This window comes from Pelophylax lessonae (genome assembly GCF_965119305.1).
Source record: "Pelophylax lessonae genome assembly, chromosome: 3".
Classification (NCBI taxonomy): domain Eukaryota; kingdom Metazoa; phylum Chordata; class Amphibia; order Anura; family Ranidae; genus Pelophylax; species Pelophylax lessonae.
The window spans coordinates 659,614,186-659,632,642 of NC_138770.1; the positions used below are offsets into that span (position 1 = coordinate 659,614,186).

An 18,457-nucleotide genomic window follows, 5' to 3' on the forward strand; every position below is an offset into this window, starting at 1 on the left:
AGCCCATAGTTAAGTTGGCGTAATTGGGGGCAAAATTGGCCCCCATGGCCGTGCCTTTGATTTGGGTGTAGAACTCGCCATTAAACTCGAAGTAATTGTGGGTGAGACAATATTCTATGAGATCCAGGAGAAAGTGTGTTTGCCGGGGATTGAGTGCAGATTCATCATTCAAGAAGAAACGTACGGCCTGAAGTCCAATGTGATGTGGTATAGATGTATAGAGAGAGACTATGTCCAAAGATAGCCAGAGATATGATGGTTGCCATGGGTAAGAGGATAATAGGTCCAGTAGATTGATGCCATCCTTAACATATGACGGAAGTTGTTGGACTATCGGTTGAAGGAAATGGTCAAAATAGATGGAAAAATAACTGGAGACACTCTCCATGGCTGCAATGATGGGTCTGCCCGGGGGATGAAGGGGATCTTTATGGATCTTGGGGAGATGATAAAAATATGGCCTACGGTAAAAGTCATGTTTGAGAAATGACACTTCTGTGGAGGTGATGACATTGTCCTTTGCCGCTTTTTCAATGAGGGAATGAGCTTCCACTTTGAATTCGGGCAAGGGGTCACTGGTGAGTTTTAAGTAGGTGGAGCTATCGGACAGAAGCCTGATGGATTCTTTAATGTAGTCAGCTTTATTTTGAACGACCAGGCTACCACCTTTATCCGCTGATTTTATGATGATATTTGGGTTTTTCATGAGTTCCTTTAAAGCCGATTTTTCCATAGGTGTTAGTACAAGGAAAATAAACAATCATCCCACCTCCGCACGATTCACTACCCAGTTTCACAGTAAATTCAAGCACATGGAACGCATTTTCCATAAACATTGGGCAATCCTAAAGGAAGACACTTACCTACGTGCAGACCTCACCGAGCGCCCCCGTTTTTCATACAGGCGCGCAAAAAACCTCAAAACTCTAATAGCACCAAGCCAGGTCCGCTCCATTAGACCAAAAACTAACTCATCACTCACCTCCTTTCTCCAAATCAAGGGAATGTACAAATGTTGTAAGACCAAGTGCTTAACATGCAAACATGTGAGACACGGTCTAAAGGAATTCACAAACAATGGAAAAACCCATCACTTCACTGACTTCTACACTTGTTCGACGGAATATGTCATCTATTGCCTCGTGTGCCCCTGCAACCTACTTTATGCAGGCCGTACTATACGGACCTTACGCAAACGCTTTGGAGAGCATCGGAACCTTGTTGAAACAGGTTCCGATAAACATAGCGTCCCCCGACACTTTACTGAGTATCATCCCAAGAGCTCAGATGGACTCAAAGTGTGGGTATTGGAAGCCATCCCTGCACACTTTCCCCCTGCTGAACGGTTCAAGCGACTGTGTACCAGAGAAAACTACTGGATTTATACCCTGGACACTCTAGCGCCAGGAGGCCTAAACGAGGGATTAGAAATCAATATCACACTCTAAAATATTGCACATATACTTGTGACACCTCATACATTCACACATCATTCCCTATCAGTGACATATATATTTTTTTTTCATATATATATATATATATATATATATATATATATTCTATTCTCATTTTTATCTTTATTTTTACTTTTATTTTCATGTTTATTTTTATTTACATTTAGTTTTATTTTTATTTATATATATTTTTTTATTTTTAGGTTTATTTATTTTTTTTTCTTTACATTTATTTCTATTTTTATTTTTTCCCTCCAATACCGTTTTTTCATGTAGATGTATACACACATTACCGATCTATTTTCCCCATTGCCATGTCAGTATTGTTTTTATGGGATTTATTCTTATAAGTCCTCTTTTATGTAATACCATCATGTATTTTTATGTATTTTTATGGATTTCCTAGAGACATGTATCCCCAATTGTGTTTTTACTGAGATGACTTTCTTAGAGTCTTTTCGCTCCGCCCCCCCACAGACAGATGTCTTTGCAATTAGTCCGGCAACAGGGTATAAATTCCCTGCCCCACCTGAGACACTCCCATCGCCTGACGAAGGAGCACGGATGCTCCGAACGCGTGCAACCCCTATTTTTCTCCTGCCAGGAAGTGATGTTATCAGGGATCAGAAGTCGGCAGCCGGAGCCCTGTTGTGCATGCTCCGCAGCGGCCAGTGACAACTAGCAGCCCCACAGCGGCTCGGCTATACCTCTGGAACCTCACCACCTTCTCCTATGACCACTATCCTGGAAGAGGAAGATGGATGACCCTAACAGTCTTTGTGTAGCGGTCTCACCCAACCTCGGACAGTGAGTCACCAATTTTAACAGTGTTAAATAAACTTGTACTATACTAAGCTGGCGCCGCTCTCTCCTTTCTTGATGGTTGATACCACCAGACTCAGAACCTGTATTGGAAATTGGGAGAGAGAATTACCTGTGTGACAGCAGCTGGTAAATCACGGCCTGTGGTTCCTGAAGTTTGTCCAGAGGAAGGACCACCCTGGTCAGAATTAGAATCAGACCTAGGTAAATCAATTCCCTGGACAGGGATAGGGGGGACTTTAGGTAGTTCAGACATCACCTGAACCTTTGCAGGAATTAAATCTGCACAAGGAGACTCAGGACCTAAAAAACCTGAAAATGACAAGCTTTGGGGGTACCCAGAAAGGGGGACAAAGTAAACATTGAGGATTTCCTTGACCTTCACCAAAGAAGTCCATGGGGTCGGAAACCAACAAAGATATCCCCCCCACCCCAATAATGGGTGAGGGCACACCTTAATGCTGAAGGAGTCTTGTCTGCTGGTCCGGGGAAGCTAGCTCTAGGCTTACCAGACCAAGGTTGCTTGGAACCTCCCGGGAAACATTTAAAATATCTATTTCCCTTATTCTATGTCCCAGAACCACAAAATAATTTTCTATTGGCTGAGAAGGAGGGCCCCCCCGTCTGCGGCGAGGCTCCTTCCCTTTCCTTGATTGTGGCAGGAAGGTACTCTTCCCCCCCCCATGACACCCTTAATGAGGTCATCCAGGGTAGCCCCAAACAAGCGATCACCTTGAAAGAGAAGATCAATGAGATCTCTCTCTCAGAGGTTTGGTCTGCGGACCAATTCTTACACCACAGAACGCGCCTAATCACCACCTCTGAAACAGAAATTTGAACAGCACAGGAGCTGTATCCAAAGCTGCATCACAAATGAACTGCAACCCATGGAGCAACTGGTCCACTAAATCAACATAAGCAGCGGGGACCTGCTCACCCCCCAGGCCCTGGCGCAAAAGCTTGGCCCATTCAGTTAGGGTCTGAGACACCAAGGCTGAGGTAAAGACTGGCCGCAATGCCGAACCAGTCAGTAAACATGCTGCATGCTACAGCCTCTGCTCTCGTCAGCCGGGTCCTTAAAGGACGGGGATTCCACTACTGGGATCATGGCTGCTTTATTCAACCCAGATAGAAAAGACAAAAAAGAAAAAAAAAACAAAAAAGAAAAAGAGGGGCGCACCGACCTAGTGCATTACCATAAAAACATTCATTAAAATATTAAAAAGTGTACAAAGTACTCACAAGACTGGTGTGATACATCACACATCAAGAATAGCATATACAGTCTCCAAGGTAGCCAGGTCCCAATTGTGACGAATGAGCATGCAAATAGTCGCATGGGGCTGCTGTGGCTAGGCTGACGCGTTTCAGGGGCGAACCCCCTTCCTCAGAGCCAGAAAAAGAGCACTTTTTCTGGCTCTGAGGAAGGGGGTTCGCCCCTGAAATGCGTCAACCTAGCCACAGCAGCCCCATGCGACTATTTGCATGCTCATTCGTCACAATTGGGACCTGGCTACCTTGGAGACTGTATATGCTATTCTTGATGTGTGATGCATCACACCAGTCTTGTGAGTACTTTGTACACTTTTTAATATTTTAATGAATGTTTTTATGGTAATGCACTAGGTCGATGCGCCCCTCTTTTTCTTTTTTGTCTTTTCTACCAGTGGTTCTGGATACCCTTGATCCTGAAGGGGGCAGCAAGACCAAACAGCTCTCTTTACATCCGAGTTTGTAGTGCACCTCTTTCTACTCCATCAGACAGCACTTGAGCGCAGGAGGTTTTGTTTTTACTTGAATATACACTTTATTCAACCCAGAAACAGAAGGGACCACCACTGGTGGACTAGCCCACTTTTTTAAAAGGGACTCGTAGAGCAAAACATTTGGGGAACCACAAAGGGTAATTTTGGTTATTTCCATTCCTTACAGGAAAACCTGTCAAAATAAGGCACATAAGGAAACACCTTTGGAGTATGATGCAATTTGTGCATACCAAATGACACAGCTACGTTCGTGTCTACATCAGCCACATCCTCCATTTTTTAAATCTCACGCACTGCAGTGAGAAGTGTGTCTACCAGCGCTTTTTCATTGGCTGCTGCGACCATGGAGGAATCATCCTTACTATCAGATGGATCAGGGGGTGTGATAATAAATCCCCCTGGACGGGCTGCGTCCACGGTGGCATCATGCTCAGAATCACGCCACTTCCACCCGGGACTGCAGGACCGCCGTCATTACAACCATGGGAAGCTGGTTATTCCGAGTGACCTGCCACCTCCATGAGGGGGGTCAGTGGGGGAGATGTGACCCTGAGGCTCCATAAAAAGGAAAGAAAGACCTTGCAGTACAAAAACAAAACTTTTGGCACCACTAAAGGATCCCCTCAAGGCTCAGGCTCAAGGCTGGAATGGAAAAAGGTGGGATTGACCAGCGCTATGGAATATGTAAAATTGTATGTACAGGTGTAAAGCTACCACCAACCAACCCCTAAATGTAGGGGTCAAGTGTGAGTGAAGGGTATAAAAGGATTGGTATCGGCGTTACCTGTGGTAAATGTGTGTTGCACTAGATCCTATAGGTGTGTGTTTAATTATGAACACAAGAATATTAAATAAATAGAGATATTAATAAATTCACAAGTGATAATAAAGTGCAGGTGCCAAATAACAGGATCTAGGTTTGGGCTGGAGTATATAAGCCCATAAAGTGCTCTGTGCTAGAAATAAAATGTTAAACACTATGCAATAAACAAGGTGCAAATAAGTTTATTCAAAAGGTGCAATGCCAGTGCGGGTTATAAATATCAAGGTAAAAATGTGATATCCACAAAAGTATAAAATGAATAAAGGAAAAACCTTTTAATACTAAAGTGCTGGGAGCAGTGCCCGTGCAAAAGGAAGGGTAGTGAGATAACTGAGGCTAGTGAAATTAGGTGCCTATACCTGTGAGATCCAGTAGGTATCGCACTCACCCTTTTCACCCCTCAGTATAGGGTGTTGAATGCAGGCAGGGATAATCTCCAAGCAAACAGCAAGTAGAAAACTCCGGGGTTCAGTCTGTTTGTAGTGGGCAAACCTCAGGAGGATCCTTCAGGATGCAGGACCAATCTGGGTGCTCAAAACAGAGAAAACCCCATGGTGCAGTATTCAAATACAAAATAGAGGCAAGTAAAGCAGACTCACAATTCAGGCTGATCAGTTTCAGTACACAATGCAAAAGCCGGGATACTTCTGCGTTCCGCGGCTAGAGACTGCAAAACCGGAAGCGACGTTGACGTATGAAAGTCCGCCCTACGCGTTTCATCATAGGATGTCTACTGGAGCGGCGTGGATGCTTTGGACCTGCATCCTGAAGGATCCTCCTGAGGTTTGCCCACTACAAACAGACTGAACCCCAGAGTTTTCTACTTGGCACCCAATTTCACTAGCCTCAGTTATCTCACTACCCTTCCTTTTGCATGGGCACTGCTCCCAGCACTTTAGTATTAAAAGGTTTTTCCTTTATTCGTTTTATACTTTTGTGGATAGCACATTTTTACCTTGATATTTATAACCCACACTGGCATTGCACCTTTTGAATAAACTTATTTGCACCTTGTTTATTGCATAGTGTTTAACATTTATTTCTAGCACAGAGCACTTTATGGGCATATACACTCCAGCCCAAACATAGATCCTGTTATTTGCACCTGCACTTTATTATCACTTATGAATTTATTTATATCTATTTATTTAATATTCTTGTGTTCATAATTAAACACACACCTATAGGATCTAGTGCAACACACATTTATCACAGGTAGCACCGATACCAATCCTTTTATACCCTTCACTCAGGCTCAAGGCTACCTATCAGCAGAGAGATAACAGAGACCCCCAAAGACTCACCTTAACGGAGGAGCGCCAAGAATTCAAACCCAGCATCATCATGGACGCTATCCCAGTTCATATGTCCCGGGCACAGGAGGAGGAAACTAAGGAGGAAGAGGAGCTTCAGCATCCCCATGAAGCTTCAGTTGTTTCCAGCATCTCCCAGACTAAGGCAAAATGGCCCCGTGACATCATCCAACTACACAAATATGGCTGCCAACCGGAGACCAGCCAGACTAAGGGAAAATGGCCACCATCAGCTACAAACACTGAAGCATGCTGCCAGGATCTTTCCTACACCCTCTGCAAAGCTGAACCCTCTGCAAGGGGACCCCCCCTGAAGGTAGGACACACGTTTAAGGGAGACTCTGCACTGGGACCCCCCTGCACTATACCCACACTGCACACAGCAAGGCACGCACTTTAGGGGTCACCTACACTGGGACCCCTCCAGACTACCAGCGCGGGACACACACCATTCCAGGACCCTTACAGAGTGGGGATAGTGGGAAAGACCCCAGGGATCTCTGCAACATTCTCTGCCCTGGGACCTCCCCCAGACTCTTGGTCCAGACAGGGGGGAATGGGAGTGAGGGAAGCCCAGCTCACTGAGGGATTTAAGGATGGGAGGAGGGAACCTGCAGGCAGGTCCGACCGTCCCTGGAGGTTACCCGCGTCCACCCCCAAAGAAAACCACCAAAAGGGGAGAAGGGGGACTGTACTTGCCCTTCCATGGCGTGGGCAACGCTCCAGACAGAACTCCTCACCACTGAAGTAGGGGAGCTGTTGGCCAAGGGACCGCTGCGACTCAGATCCAAGCCCGATTATATATGAACCTGCGAGACGTTTAACACGCAGGACAGCCTCTGTCCGTGAGGCTGTCGTGGCCGACCTAGCGCGTAGCTGAGGTCTGCATGCGCTCACTGGCTGGGCTGGGGGGGGGGGGGAACCACTGGATCTAGATTATCCAGCCTGTTGCCCAGCCTGGCAGTTGATTGTAGATCTCCCAAGAGAAAAACAAAAGAGATGCAAGGAAGGAGAAAATTGCTAGGACCAGAGATCCCAGCAAGGAGTCTAGGTCCTTACTCCTGACTAGACAGATTAAAAAGGATTACCTAGAGCAGAGAGGGGGTTTACATACCAGCTAGGGACGACCCATGGGGGTAGCCAGGTGTTTTTTGTTCTGCCTAGTCCTACCCTGGAGGAGGCACTATAACCCACTAGTTAGGATTTATGGAGCGCTGTGTCCGTCAATGAACGAGAGAGAAACTTTTTTTTTTTGTTGTAGATAGAGTGAAGAGGGATTATTGCTGTCTGTGTCCCCAAAACGGGACATAGATAACGCAAAAAAAAAAAAAAAAAAACATCTGACAGGGGTTTTAACCCTCCCTTGCTCTATCCAAAATGGAAAAAAAAAAGGTTTTGCCTAAAGTTCCACCAATCTTCTATTTTAAAGCTGTGGCATGTTTACCTCTGGGTCTGGTCCTCCACCAGCCAGCTCTTTCCAAGCCAGAACCATCTAACTCCAAAAAAGAAAACAAGATGCAGAGGTGCGTGGTATGGGACATTAGAAGAGTTGATTGGTGGAACAGGGGTGCACAGCCAAGTGATATCACTTCAGTTTCAATTCACCTCCCCAATCCCCAAAACTGTTGAATAAAGCTCCCCGTTGAAGACAAGATCCAGACTAATGTTCACAAAAAGTCAAGTTTCATGTCTTGGGAAATGGTAATGTTTACTTGGGGCTCTTGAAAGGTTAACAATATAACCGGGACGGATAAAATATTTATTAACGTCAATAATGCTATTAGATATAATAATAGTATAATGTAAATATATTAGTGGACATTTAAGAGTTTAAAATCCTCAGGAAGATGTGTTTCCAAGTTATGTCTGACGACATATTTGAATATTTATGAAGATTCACTGGTATCTGATAGTTATATGTTAAGGACTTTTGTTACGTGGCACCTATTTAGCCAATTTGAGTTTATTAGCTGCCACGCTACATGGAATGTGGACAGTCCAGTTTGTTTACACATGAACATTTTTCCACTGAGTGTTGTATGGTAATTTTTTTTTTTTTTAATTGCTTTGGAATGCAATTAATGTAATCCTCTCAGATTAAATGCAAGCACTAACTGTTACATATTAAATGAAAGATTTAAACTCATATGTAACCCACTAAATGTCTTTAAAGTGAACTCAACAGGTACATCAATGATCATCATCCATAATACTCTAATCTATACCAAGGAAACTGGAGAGCACTTGGATTATGGGCACTGTTACACAGAAGGCCTAGGCTTTGGTTCATTTTGGTGCCAAGCCCTGCAAACATTTGGAACCAAGCCCCACCTCTCCAACTACAGAGGCTCTGTACTTTTAAGAGCTCATGCACACTGGACGTTTTTACAGCTGCTGTTTTTGGCTTCAGGCATTTTTTTCTGCAGCCAGTAAAACTGCCCAGCATGTTATCCTATGTGTCTATGCACACATAGGCTGTTATCAGCGTTCTTTGGCAGGGGCATTTTCTGGCTGGAAAAAAAAAAAAACAAGAACTAGTGGGAGGAGCAATATTTTAGCTGTAAAAACCCATGCTTTAAGTCAGGCATGTCCAACCTGCGGCCCGGAACCTCTGGCAATGCGGCCCACTGCCACCTGACAATTTTGTTTTTTGCTGGGGAGGAAGGAAGTCAGGTCGGGGGCACGGCCACAGTAGCTTCCAACTAACGGTAGACAGAGGCTGCCTTAGAGGGGAGGGGTGGGAGGGGAGCATGTGCAGTGTTTCTGACTCCTACCACCATGACCACTTCAAATCATTGAAGTGGTCATGGTGGTTAGAGTGTTCCTTTATTATCGCTCAGAAGAAGTAACCCTCTGTATACTGATTCCATTTCATTTGATCATCCTCTAGTTGTGTTAAAGGAGTGCGGGGGGCGCGGGAAGGGCGTGGCAGCATTTTATTACTTATATACCTTAACTATAGTATATATTTTATATGCGGCCCGAGAAAATTTCTCTACACTCAATGTGGCCCAGAGAAGCTTTAGCACTAAAAAAAAAAAGAAAAAAAGCGACTGAAAAGCTCACGAAAACCTATTCCCATTAAAATCAATAAATGCTTTCACACCGGGGTGGTGAAAAAAAGTTCTGCAAGCAGCATCTTTGCAACATGTTTGGAGCGCTAAAAAAAAGTGCCTCAAAAATGCCTGTCTCCTTTGAAACGAATGGGAAGCGTTTCAAATGGTTCTTAAAAAAAAAAAAAAGCCCACCGCTACCGCCTCAAAAGTACTCAATGTTTTATGGGTAGTTTTCAAGTGCCTCAGGGTAAAAGGACTCAAACTCTGAAAAAGGCTTAAAAACTTGGCTATTCAGCGTTTTTGAGCCAAAAGCTTTTGTAGGATAACTGCCGGTTCACACTACCGCGGCACGACTTCGGGGTGACCTGTGAATAATGAATGTCAATGCAAGTCGCTCCGACGTCGCCCAGAAGTAGTACAGGAATTATTTTCTAAGTCGGAGCGACTTGAGTCGCTCCTATTAGAACGGTTCCCGTAGCACTGCATGGACCGCGACATGGTCAGGCTGACCAGTCGCCTGACAAGTCGCAGTAGTGTGAATGGGCACGAATAGTTTTGCTAAAAAAACAAAAAAACAAACATTCTTCAGCTAATACTTCACGCGTTTTTATAACGTCCATCCAGTGTGCATGAGGCCTAAAAGTGTAGGTCAAACTTCATTTCCTGAAGTGGACAACTTATTTATTTCCAAATTAAGCCAAAGGCTTCCCCCGGGTGCACTGACAGCTCAAGTGGCAATGGCAGTATCATTAGTTTCAACACAAAAATGTACCCAACGGGTTTGCTTTAATGAACTCCAGCGTTTTGTGTTGTAAATTCATCTACAATGTAAAAATAAATAAATAAATGTTATAACTGGCAAATTATTTGGGTTTAGTAATGCTGTTTGTACAGTTCTCAGCAAGTGGCAGGTTGGTTAGGAGTAGTTTAAGCTATCCCCCCCCCCCCCCCCCCCCCAAGAAAAAAAAAGAAAAGATCAAAGAGCTGCACACAGAACCCAACATGCCAGGGTCAAGGAACGGTGGTCCATTCCTTTGTTCTAAGCATTCAGAACCTGTATGCATCAGAGAGGAGCTTCAGAGGGGTTCCCCTATACTAGAAGAAAGCATGTGCAACCTCTGTATTAATAAAAGGCCATTGTTTTCTAACGATAAAATGTCTGGTCGTGCCATTGAAGATGGTTAGAATCTAAGCCAGTTCAGAAGCGACCAGCTGAGATTCAAACCATCTATGGGCAGGCTGCTTGTACCCAATCGACATGGGTACAACCAGCATGTCGAATTTTTACATGCAGTTACTGCTAGCGGCCATAGCCATTAGCAATACTCACTGTGTTCTCCCAGCAGGGACGGCTCCCCGTATCGCAGACCAGCCATTCAGATGTAACGGCGCTTTATAAACTCTTCCTCCATGTAGACCGGGTCAGAAATAAAATTAGTGGTATATAGGGGGAAAAAAAAACCCCACATGTATAATACCCACTCCTACACCTTCCCCCAGTCTGCTTCTCTGGCCTGTACAAACAGCATTAGTTGAAGTCTATGGCAAGCAATCTATACTCTAAAAGAAAGATAGACTGATTCATCACCATACCTAAACCTAGACTTTTTAAATTTTTTCTTGGTTATAGAAACAGGCTGTTTTTCAGAAAAATGCAGACGTAATCTAAGCTCAGTCTGACATGTCAGCCATCCGGAATCCACTGTTTCAACGCCATCTGGCAAAGTAGATGAAAGTTATCAGTTGCAACAAACAACCTAAACATGTTCATATTAATCAGATAAAAAAAATGCATTGCTTGTACAACTGCTCAGTGACAAAGCGTCAGTCCACCCACAACTCAGATTTCTGTGTTTGACAGAGGAGAGAAAATAAATAAATAAATAAATAAATAAATAAAAAGGGAAGAAGAGCAGTCACCCCTAATTACTTAATTTTGTGAGGAGATCTTCGCACCAGTTTTCAGTGACAGTGATGAGTGATGTGGGCAGGGATGATGTGAAGGAGTGACAGTGATGAGTGATGGTGATGTTGTGAATCAGGGATGATGTGAAGCAGGGCAGTGCTGTGGGGGAGGGTGTGAGGAGATGTAAAGGGGAGCAAAGTTTCAGAAGGGGGGCAAGTGATGATGGTGAGAGGAGTGACATGAAGGGGGGCCAAGAGATGTAAAGAGGAGCAGTACTGTAGGAAGTGCAGTGCTGTTGGGGGGGGGGTGATGTTAAGCAGAGCAGAGATGTTGTATAAAAGAGGGGGGCAAGTGCTGCTGCGGGGGGGGGGGCAGACAGGATGTAAATGGGGGCAAGTGCTGCTGCGGGGGGGGGGGGGCAGACAGGATGTAAATGGGGGCAAGTGCTGTAGGGAGGGGGTGATGTGAAGGGGTGGCAGTGATGTGGGCAGGAAAGTGCTGTAGGGGGGAGGGTGATGTGAAAGGGGAGCAGTGCTGTGGGGGAGGGTGATGTGATTGAGATGTAATGGGGAGCAATACTGTGGAAGGAGGGGGGGGTGTCATGTTAGTGGGAGAAGGGGGGCAAGTGCTGGTGGGAAGAAGAGGAGTGACGTGAAGAGGGGCCAAGTGCTGTGGGGGAGGGAGTGGAGATGTAAAGGGGGGACAGAGATGTAAAGTGGAGCAGTGCTGTTCAGGGGGTGATGTTAAGCGGGGCAGAGATGTGGTATAAGAAGGGAGGCAAGTGCTGCGGGGGGGGGGGTGGTGGTGTAATGTGAAGGGGAGGCAAGGGTTGTGGGAGGGGGGGATGTGATGTATAGGGGGGGGCAAGTGTTGTAGAGAGGGGTCATGTGAAAGGGGGGGGGGGCAGTGATGTGGGCAGGGATGATGTGGAAAAAGGGCAGTGCTGTGGGGGAGTGATGTGAGGGGGGCAGTAGAAACGAATGAGAAGTGGAAACTGACGTGAGGTGGGGGACAAGAGACACTGATGCAAGAAAGAGATTGTGATAGAAATGTGGGAGGTATGTGATGGGAAGGATCTTAGGCATCTCATAAACATGCAATTTGGACCTCTGCTGGAATAAAATTTTACTAATCGGGATTTTAATTCAATATCCCCCGTTCTAGAGAATGAAGGAGAAGGCACATGCAGACACTTCCCAGGCAAACTTGCCTTAGTGGAAACTATATAAAACTGGACAAGTCTGTCATCTAACCCAAATCACTAATCCCCCAAGATCTTTCGGAATATGGTGTAATTTTAGGTCTCAGGCCAATTCTAGGCAAAGGGAAAAAAACGGAAACCAATGGCAAGGATATTTAGCTGTTGAAGGTCGAAGTCATTCAGCGGTCAGTTGGAGAGCAAGTCCACCAGTTGTGGGTGGACTGACTTACACGTATGGCGATACTTCAATAGTTATCTGTAGAAATAATGTCACATCACCCATTACATGAACAAGGTGTACAAGTGCACAACCACATTACCACAAAACTCCACAGCAACTTGATCACTTAAGGTTTCCTGGTCAAAAAGGTGACCGGCATGAACACTCAAGATGCCTAGAAGTCTCATGGAAATTTGGGATACCACAATACAAGGCTCTCCGCATGCATGTGAAAGCACATGCATTGTTTATTAAAGAGATAAAAAAAAAACCCATCATAAACATAATACTTTTATACACATGAAGCTTTAGGCGAACACACACAATATATGCATTTCATTTTCTCTTTTATGGAAACTTTTTTTTGGGGGGGAGAATACTCTTCCTATTTAAAACCCAATGCAGTATGTAACAGCTGCTCCTCTTAGCGACTGAAAACAGTTTCGGCATAAAAGAACCATCCTGTAAGGCTATACAGTGATGGCGAACCCTGGCACCTTAGATGTTTTGTAACTACATTTCCCATGATGCTCAACTATACTGCAGAGTGTATGAGCATCATGGGAAATATAGTTGCAAAACATCTGAGGTGCCAAGGTTCACCATCACTGCTATAGTAATTCTGCTGCTAGTTTCAGATATTTACACAAAATAAAAATATTAATTTTAATGTCTCAAAAAAGACTGACTGTCCAATGCTTAGGCCCGATTCAAACAAAAGGTCGGATCAGGTCTGCCTGTCAATTGTTCAGGAGGACCTGATCAGACCTCTATGGACCAGCGGGTGTATAGGAACCTGCGTCAAGTTTAAAACCGCCTACATGCAATCCGATCCATTAACATCTTGGCGCTGACGGCATGCAAATATGAGGCCCCTCGGTGGGTGGGCCTTGGCGCGAGCGGCTGCATATTTGAATACCAGCTTGCAAACACAGCTGTGCTAAGAGTGCGAGCCATGCGCGCTCCTGGCACAGTTACTGGCGGCCAACGGAAAGCTCCCCATCGCTACTTGCAAATCGGGATGTTTCTGATCATGTGACCTCTGTAACAGCCAATCACAGTGGTCACATGATCATAAACCTCGCCCCCGACATCTGAAACCCCTTACAGGGCCAGGGGTTAAGAAAAACAAAAGGGGATCCGTCCCCATCCATCTAGGCTGATCAAATCTGAAGGCCGTTGGGTGTAAATGGACAGCGGAGTCCATTTACACCCGCCGGTCCATAGCCCTGCTCTGATCAGCAGGGGATAAGAGGACAGATTCCCTGCTGAGCAAAACGTAGTCAGTCCTGTGTAAAAGGGGCCTTCGGAAGGTGTGCAGCGTGGGGTGAATCATCCACTGGAGTCTATTTCAATGGCAAGATTTCATTACAGTAGTCTGTATGCCTGTCCCTGTCTGGGAGGCCATGCCAATAGTGCCACTCTTGACTCAGAATCCCTCAAGTATTTCTTACTATGATATTACAGGACATTAATCTAAGAAGAGTTATGCAATCACTATACTATGTATTACCACAACCACTAGGAAGAACAGGGAATTCAGATACAGATTTTTTTTTTTTTTTTTTTACATTTAGAGTCACCAAGAAGTTTAAAAGCCAGCATGTGGATGAATGTGTCCATTACAATGCAAAACTGAAATATCAGTGATAATTAGACATAACATTTATTAAACCGCAAGAACTTGTTGAAAATAGTTTCCAATTTCCATCATACATGTCACTTATAAGTGGTAACCTTCATGATTTGTGCACAATACTGGTATCACTGCAGTTATATGCAAAACATTTGAAATATAACTGGGTCAATGCAATTCAGCCTTCTCATAAAGGGTCACCTATAAAAAGAGTTCAACAAAATGGCAGCCATCTGCACACAGACACCGACTCCCTGTTGCAAAAATGTGAATAAGATGGGTAAAAGAACGCTTTAGCTCCTGTTCTCCACTAGAAGAGAACTCCTTTTTTATAGAGCCTCTGCAATTAAGCCCCAAAAAGGGCAAAACTTATCAAGCCTTTAGGCATTTGTTTCCTGGCCTGGGCAATAGGAGGAGAGTAGGTCAAGAGAAGGAGAATTATTCAGGTACATTTGCAGGCAATCCCATTAAACGTGGAAAAACACTTTAAAAAGGAAAAAAAAAAAAAAAAATAGGATTTTTGACTTACCGTAAAAACAATTTTTCTGAGTTCATTGATGGACACAGCTCTCCAGTATTCAGAACTATGGGGTTATATTGCCCCCTACAGGAGTAAGACTAAGTATATAAAAAAACCTTCTCTGAAGTTCCTTGACAGACGTAGCTCCATATTCTTCTTGACCATCGGGTTATGATGCCCCCTACAGAAGTAGGACACTAGGCAGGAAAAACATTTACAACGCCTATGGGGCAGTCCCTGCAGACATACACCCGCACACTCTGCTATAGCCTTCAGTTTTGTTGCAAGCAGTGTTTAGAAAAAAACAACCCCATCCCACTCATAATTAGAGGGGCGGGTGCTGCATCTGTCAATTAACTTCAAAGAACAGGATTCTTAAAAAATCCAGTTCTGTCTATCGTTCATTGACAGACACAGCTCCATATTCTTCTTGACCATTGGGATGTCCCAAAGCAGTATTTGCATGGGGGGTGGGAAAAACAAACACAAAGAAAGAACGTAATTTCCCAAAGGCTAAACTTAGCCAACCAGGTAACATGGAGCTCAACCAGGAACAACTGGATCTTACCTAGAAACATCATAAAACATCATACACCCTCAAAGAGAATCTTTTCTCTTTTAGACAGCAGCCTGCAAAACCTTGCAGCCAAAAGAGGCATCCGAAGATGCCAACACATCTACCTTGTAGAATTTTGTGAACGTGTGCACTGATGACCAAGTTGCCGCCTTGCAAACTTGCATTACTGACGCCTGATTCCGAAGAGCCCAAGAGGCACTACTCAGCGCTCTAGCAGAATGCGCCTTCACAGAGAAAGGTGTAATCTGACCCTTCAGTGAATAAGCCTATACTACCATTTGCCTGATCCATCTGGATATGATCGCAGCAGACGCAGCCAATACCTTTCAAGGTCCTTCGGGGAGGACAAAGGGTCTGATTTCCTGAAAGATTCAGTAGCCGCCAGGTAAACCAATTGCCCAAACCACATCCAAAGAATGCAAAGAAATTTCCTTGGGATGCTTGGGCTTAGGACAGAGTGAAGGCAGCCCAATGTCTTCATTCAGATGAAAATCAGAAACCACCTTAGGAAGAAACGACTGATCGAAGTACTACTTTATCTCTTTGGACCACCAGATAAGGTGAACAGCAGGACAGCGCCGCCAATTCAGATACTCTGCATGCAGAAGTAATAGCCACCATAGGCAACCTTCTGAGACAGTGTAAGCAGAAATCTTCCTAGTGTTCTCAAAAGGAGGTTTTTGAAGAACAGTCAATACCAAATTAGGATACCACGGAGGTAGCGGGGATCGTCTCGGAAGAGCCATATGGCGAACCCCTTGTAAAAAAGTGTGAATCAAGGCATGCATAGCTAAAGGGCGTTGGAAAAAAACAGCCAGGCCGACACTTGGCCTTTGATAGTGCTCAAAGCCAACCGCTGTTAAACCCCTTTTTGAAGAAAGGTCAAAATCCTAGCCACCGAAAAAAGGCGAGGATGCACATTCAGCGATTCACACCATGAGATGTACGATTTCCACGTACGATGATGGATCTTCCTGGAAGTAGACTTTCTGGCCTTCAGTGTAGGAATCACAGAATCAGAAAGACCTCTATCCTTTAATACCTGGCTTTCAACAGCCATGCCGTTAAAGCCAGCGACTGTAAAGCAGGATGTAAGATCGGCCCTCGAGACAGCAGATCTTCCCTGAGAGGAAGTTTCCAAGGAGCAATCTTACCAGATCTGCGTACCAAGACCGGGGAGGCCAGTCTGGGGCCACCAGAATGACCGAAATCCTTTCAACTTCTATTCTGCGCAGAAGCCTCTGTAGGAGTTTCAGCGGAGGGAATGCATAGATCAGCCGATACTGACCCCAAGGAGCCAGAGGATCCCGAGACCTGGCTACAAACCTCTGAATCTTCTTATTGAGTCGAGAAGAAAATAGGTCGACATTGGGTGTTCCTCACCGGACACACAGGAGATGAAAACACCTCTGGGTGCAGGGACCAGTCTCCCTGATCCAACACTTGACGACTCAGGTAATCCGCCTGCCAGTTTTCCCCACCTGGGATGTGCACTGCAAAGAGGGCTGGAACAAACTTTTCCATCCATTCCAGAATCTCGGCCACCTCCCGGGCTGCCAAGACACTCTTAGTGCCCAATGAGGATTGATGTAAACAACGAAGCGAAGAAAACGCTAGTGTCCAGCGTAAATAGGGATGTGTAGATATGCATCATTGATATCTATGGTGTAGAGACCCCACTACCATGTGAATGCACTCAATCTGAAATTTCTGTACACGCACAAAGCGGCACAAAGCGGTTCAGAGCCTTGAGGTCCAGGATTGGATGTACTTTGCCTTCTTTCTTGGACACAGTGAACAGGTTTGAATAAAACCCCTGAAAGCGTTTCCGAGAAGAAACTGGCACAATCCCCCTTGCAACAACAGATCTTGTACCGCCTCTCGTAGATCCCTTAACCGGAATTCGATCTTGCAACCTGATCAGATCAGTTCGTGGACCCCATTTGTCCTGAATCAAGGAAGTCCATGGTTCCAGAACGTAGCGAAGACGTCCCCCCACCCCAGAAATGGGTGAGGGAGTCCAATAATACAGACGAGGATTTGTCCGCAGATCCAGATTGGCCTGTTCTCGGCTTACACGACCATGTCTTCTTGGAACCCCCAGAAGACCTGAATGACTTAGCTCCTTTCTCCTGAGACTCCTACTATGAGCAGTAAATGAAGGCCCCCATTTATTACGGGGTGCCTTACCCTTGGTGGATTGGGGTAAAAGAGTACTCTCACCCACCCGTAAGGCCTTTGATCAACTCATCCAGGGAGGATCCAAACAACCTGTCCCCCTTAAAAGGGAAGGTCAGAGAGCCTTTTTGAAAGCCTGGTCCGCAGACCAGCTTTATAGCCGCACCATGCGTCTAATAGCAATCCCCACCGCAGACACTCTTGCTACCAGTGGAGCCGCATCCAGCGACGCATCGCATATATACAGAAGGGCTTGGACCATTTCGCCAGTTAGCTCTATCAGGCCCGGGGAGAGCTGCTCCATTTCCATATCCCCTTTTTCGCCCATTCTGTGATGGTCTGTGACACCAGAGTGATCACAGAGACCAGCTTTAATATTGAGCCCGCTAACACATGCAAATGGCGGGACAGAGACTCTATCCGTGGGGGCCTGTAAATACCGGGGACTATTCCACCGGGACCACAGTAGACTTGTTTAGTCTGGAAACTGGATGATCCATCTTTGGTGGCCTGGTCCACCTAGTGGAAACCACATTTGTGAAGGGGTAGCGCCTTTTCAAGCGCTTAAGCACCACTAACATTTGTTTGATGCGCCCCCACTGTTCATTGACAATATTGTCAAAAAGTTCCGGACAGGGAAAAACCTTGTCCGACTTGCGGGATTTGCGGGTGCCAAAAGACACCTGCGTCCCTGATGCTGTAGAGTCATCCGGCATTTTTAAGGTTTCCCACACTGACACCAAGTGCCTCCACCAGCGAGCTCTACCGCGTGGCAGCTTAAGAGGATTTATCCTCCTCGCCGTCAGAATGCAAAGACGCAGATCCATCAGGATGGTCTATGTCCGCGGCGGCCACATCTACCTCATAATAATCTGAGGATACTAGAACGGCAGGGGAAGGCATAGGGCACTTAAAATTTATGCTGGTGGCATTTTTTTTTTTTTAAACTAAATCCACTTTTGACACCAGGTTTTCCAAAACTGCT

General features: G+C 45.3%; 1 protein-coding gene across 1 annotated transcript in view; it reads right to left on the reverse strand.

The window, feature by feature from the left end:
* Window positions 1-18,457, reverse strand: part of GPCPD1 (glycerophosphocholine phosphodiesterase 1) — a 168,676-nt gene that overhangs the window by 89,370 nt on the left and 60,849 nt on the right. The window contains exon 7 of the mRNA XM_082251241.1: window positions 10,828-10,951. Within this exon, the coding sequence (XP_082107367.1) occupies window positions 10,828-10,951 (124 nt within the window). The remainder of the gene's footprint in view (window positions 1-10,827; window positions 10,952-18,457) is intronic.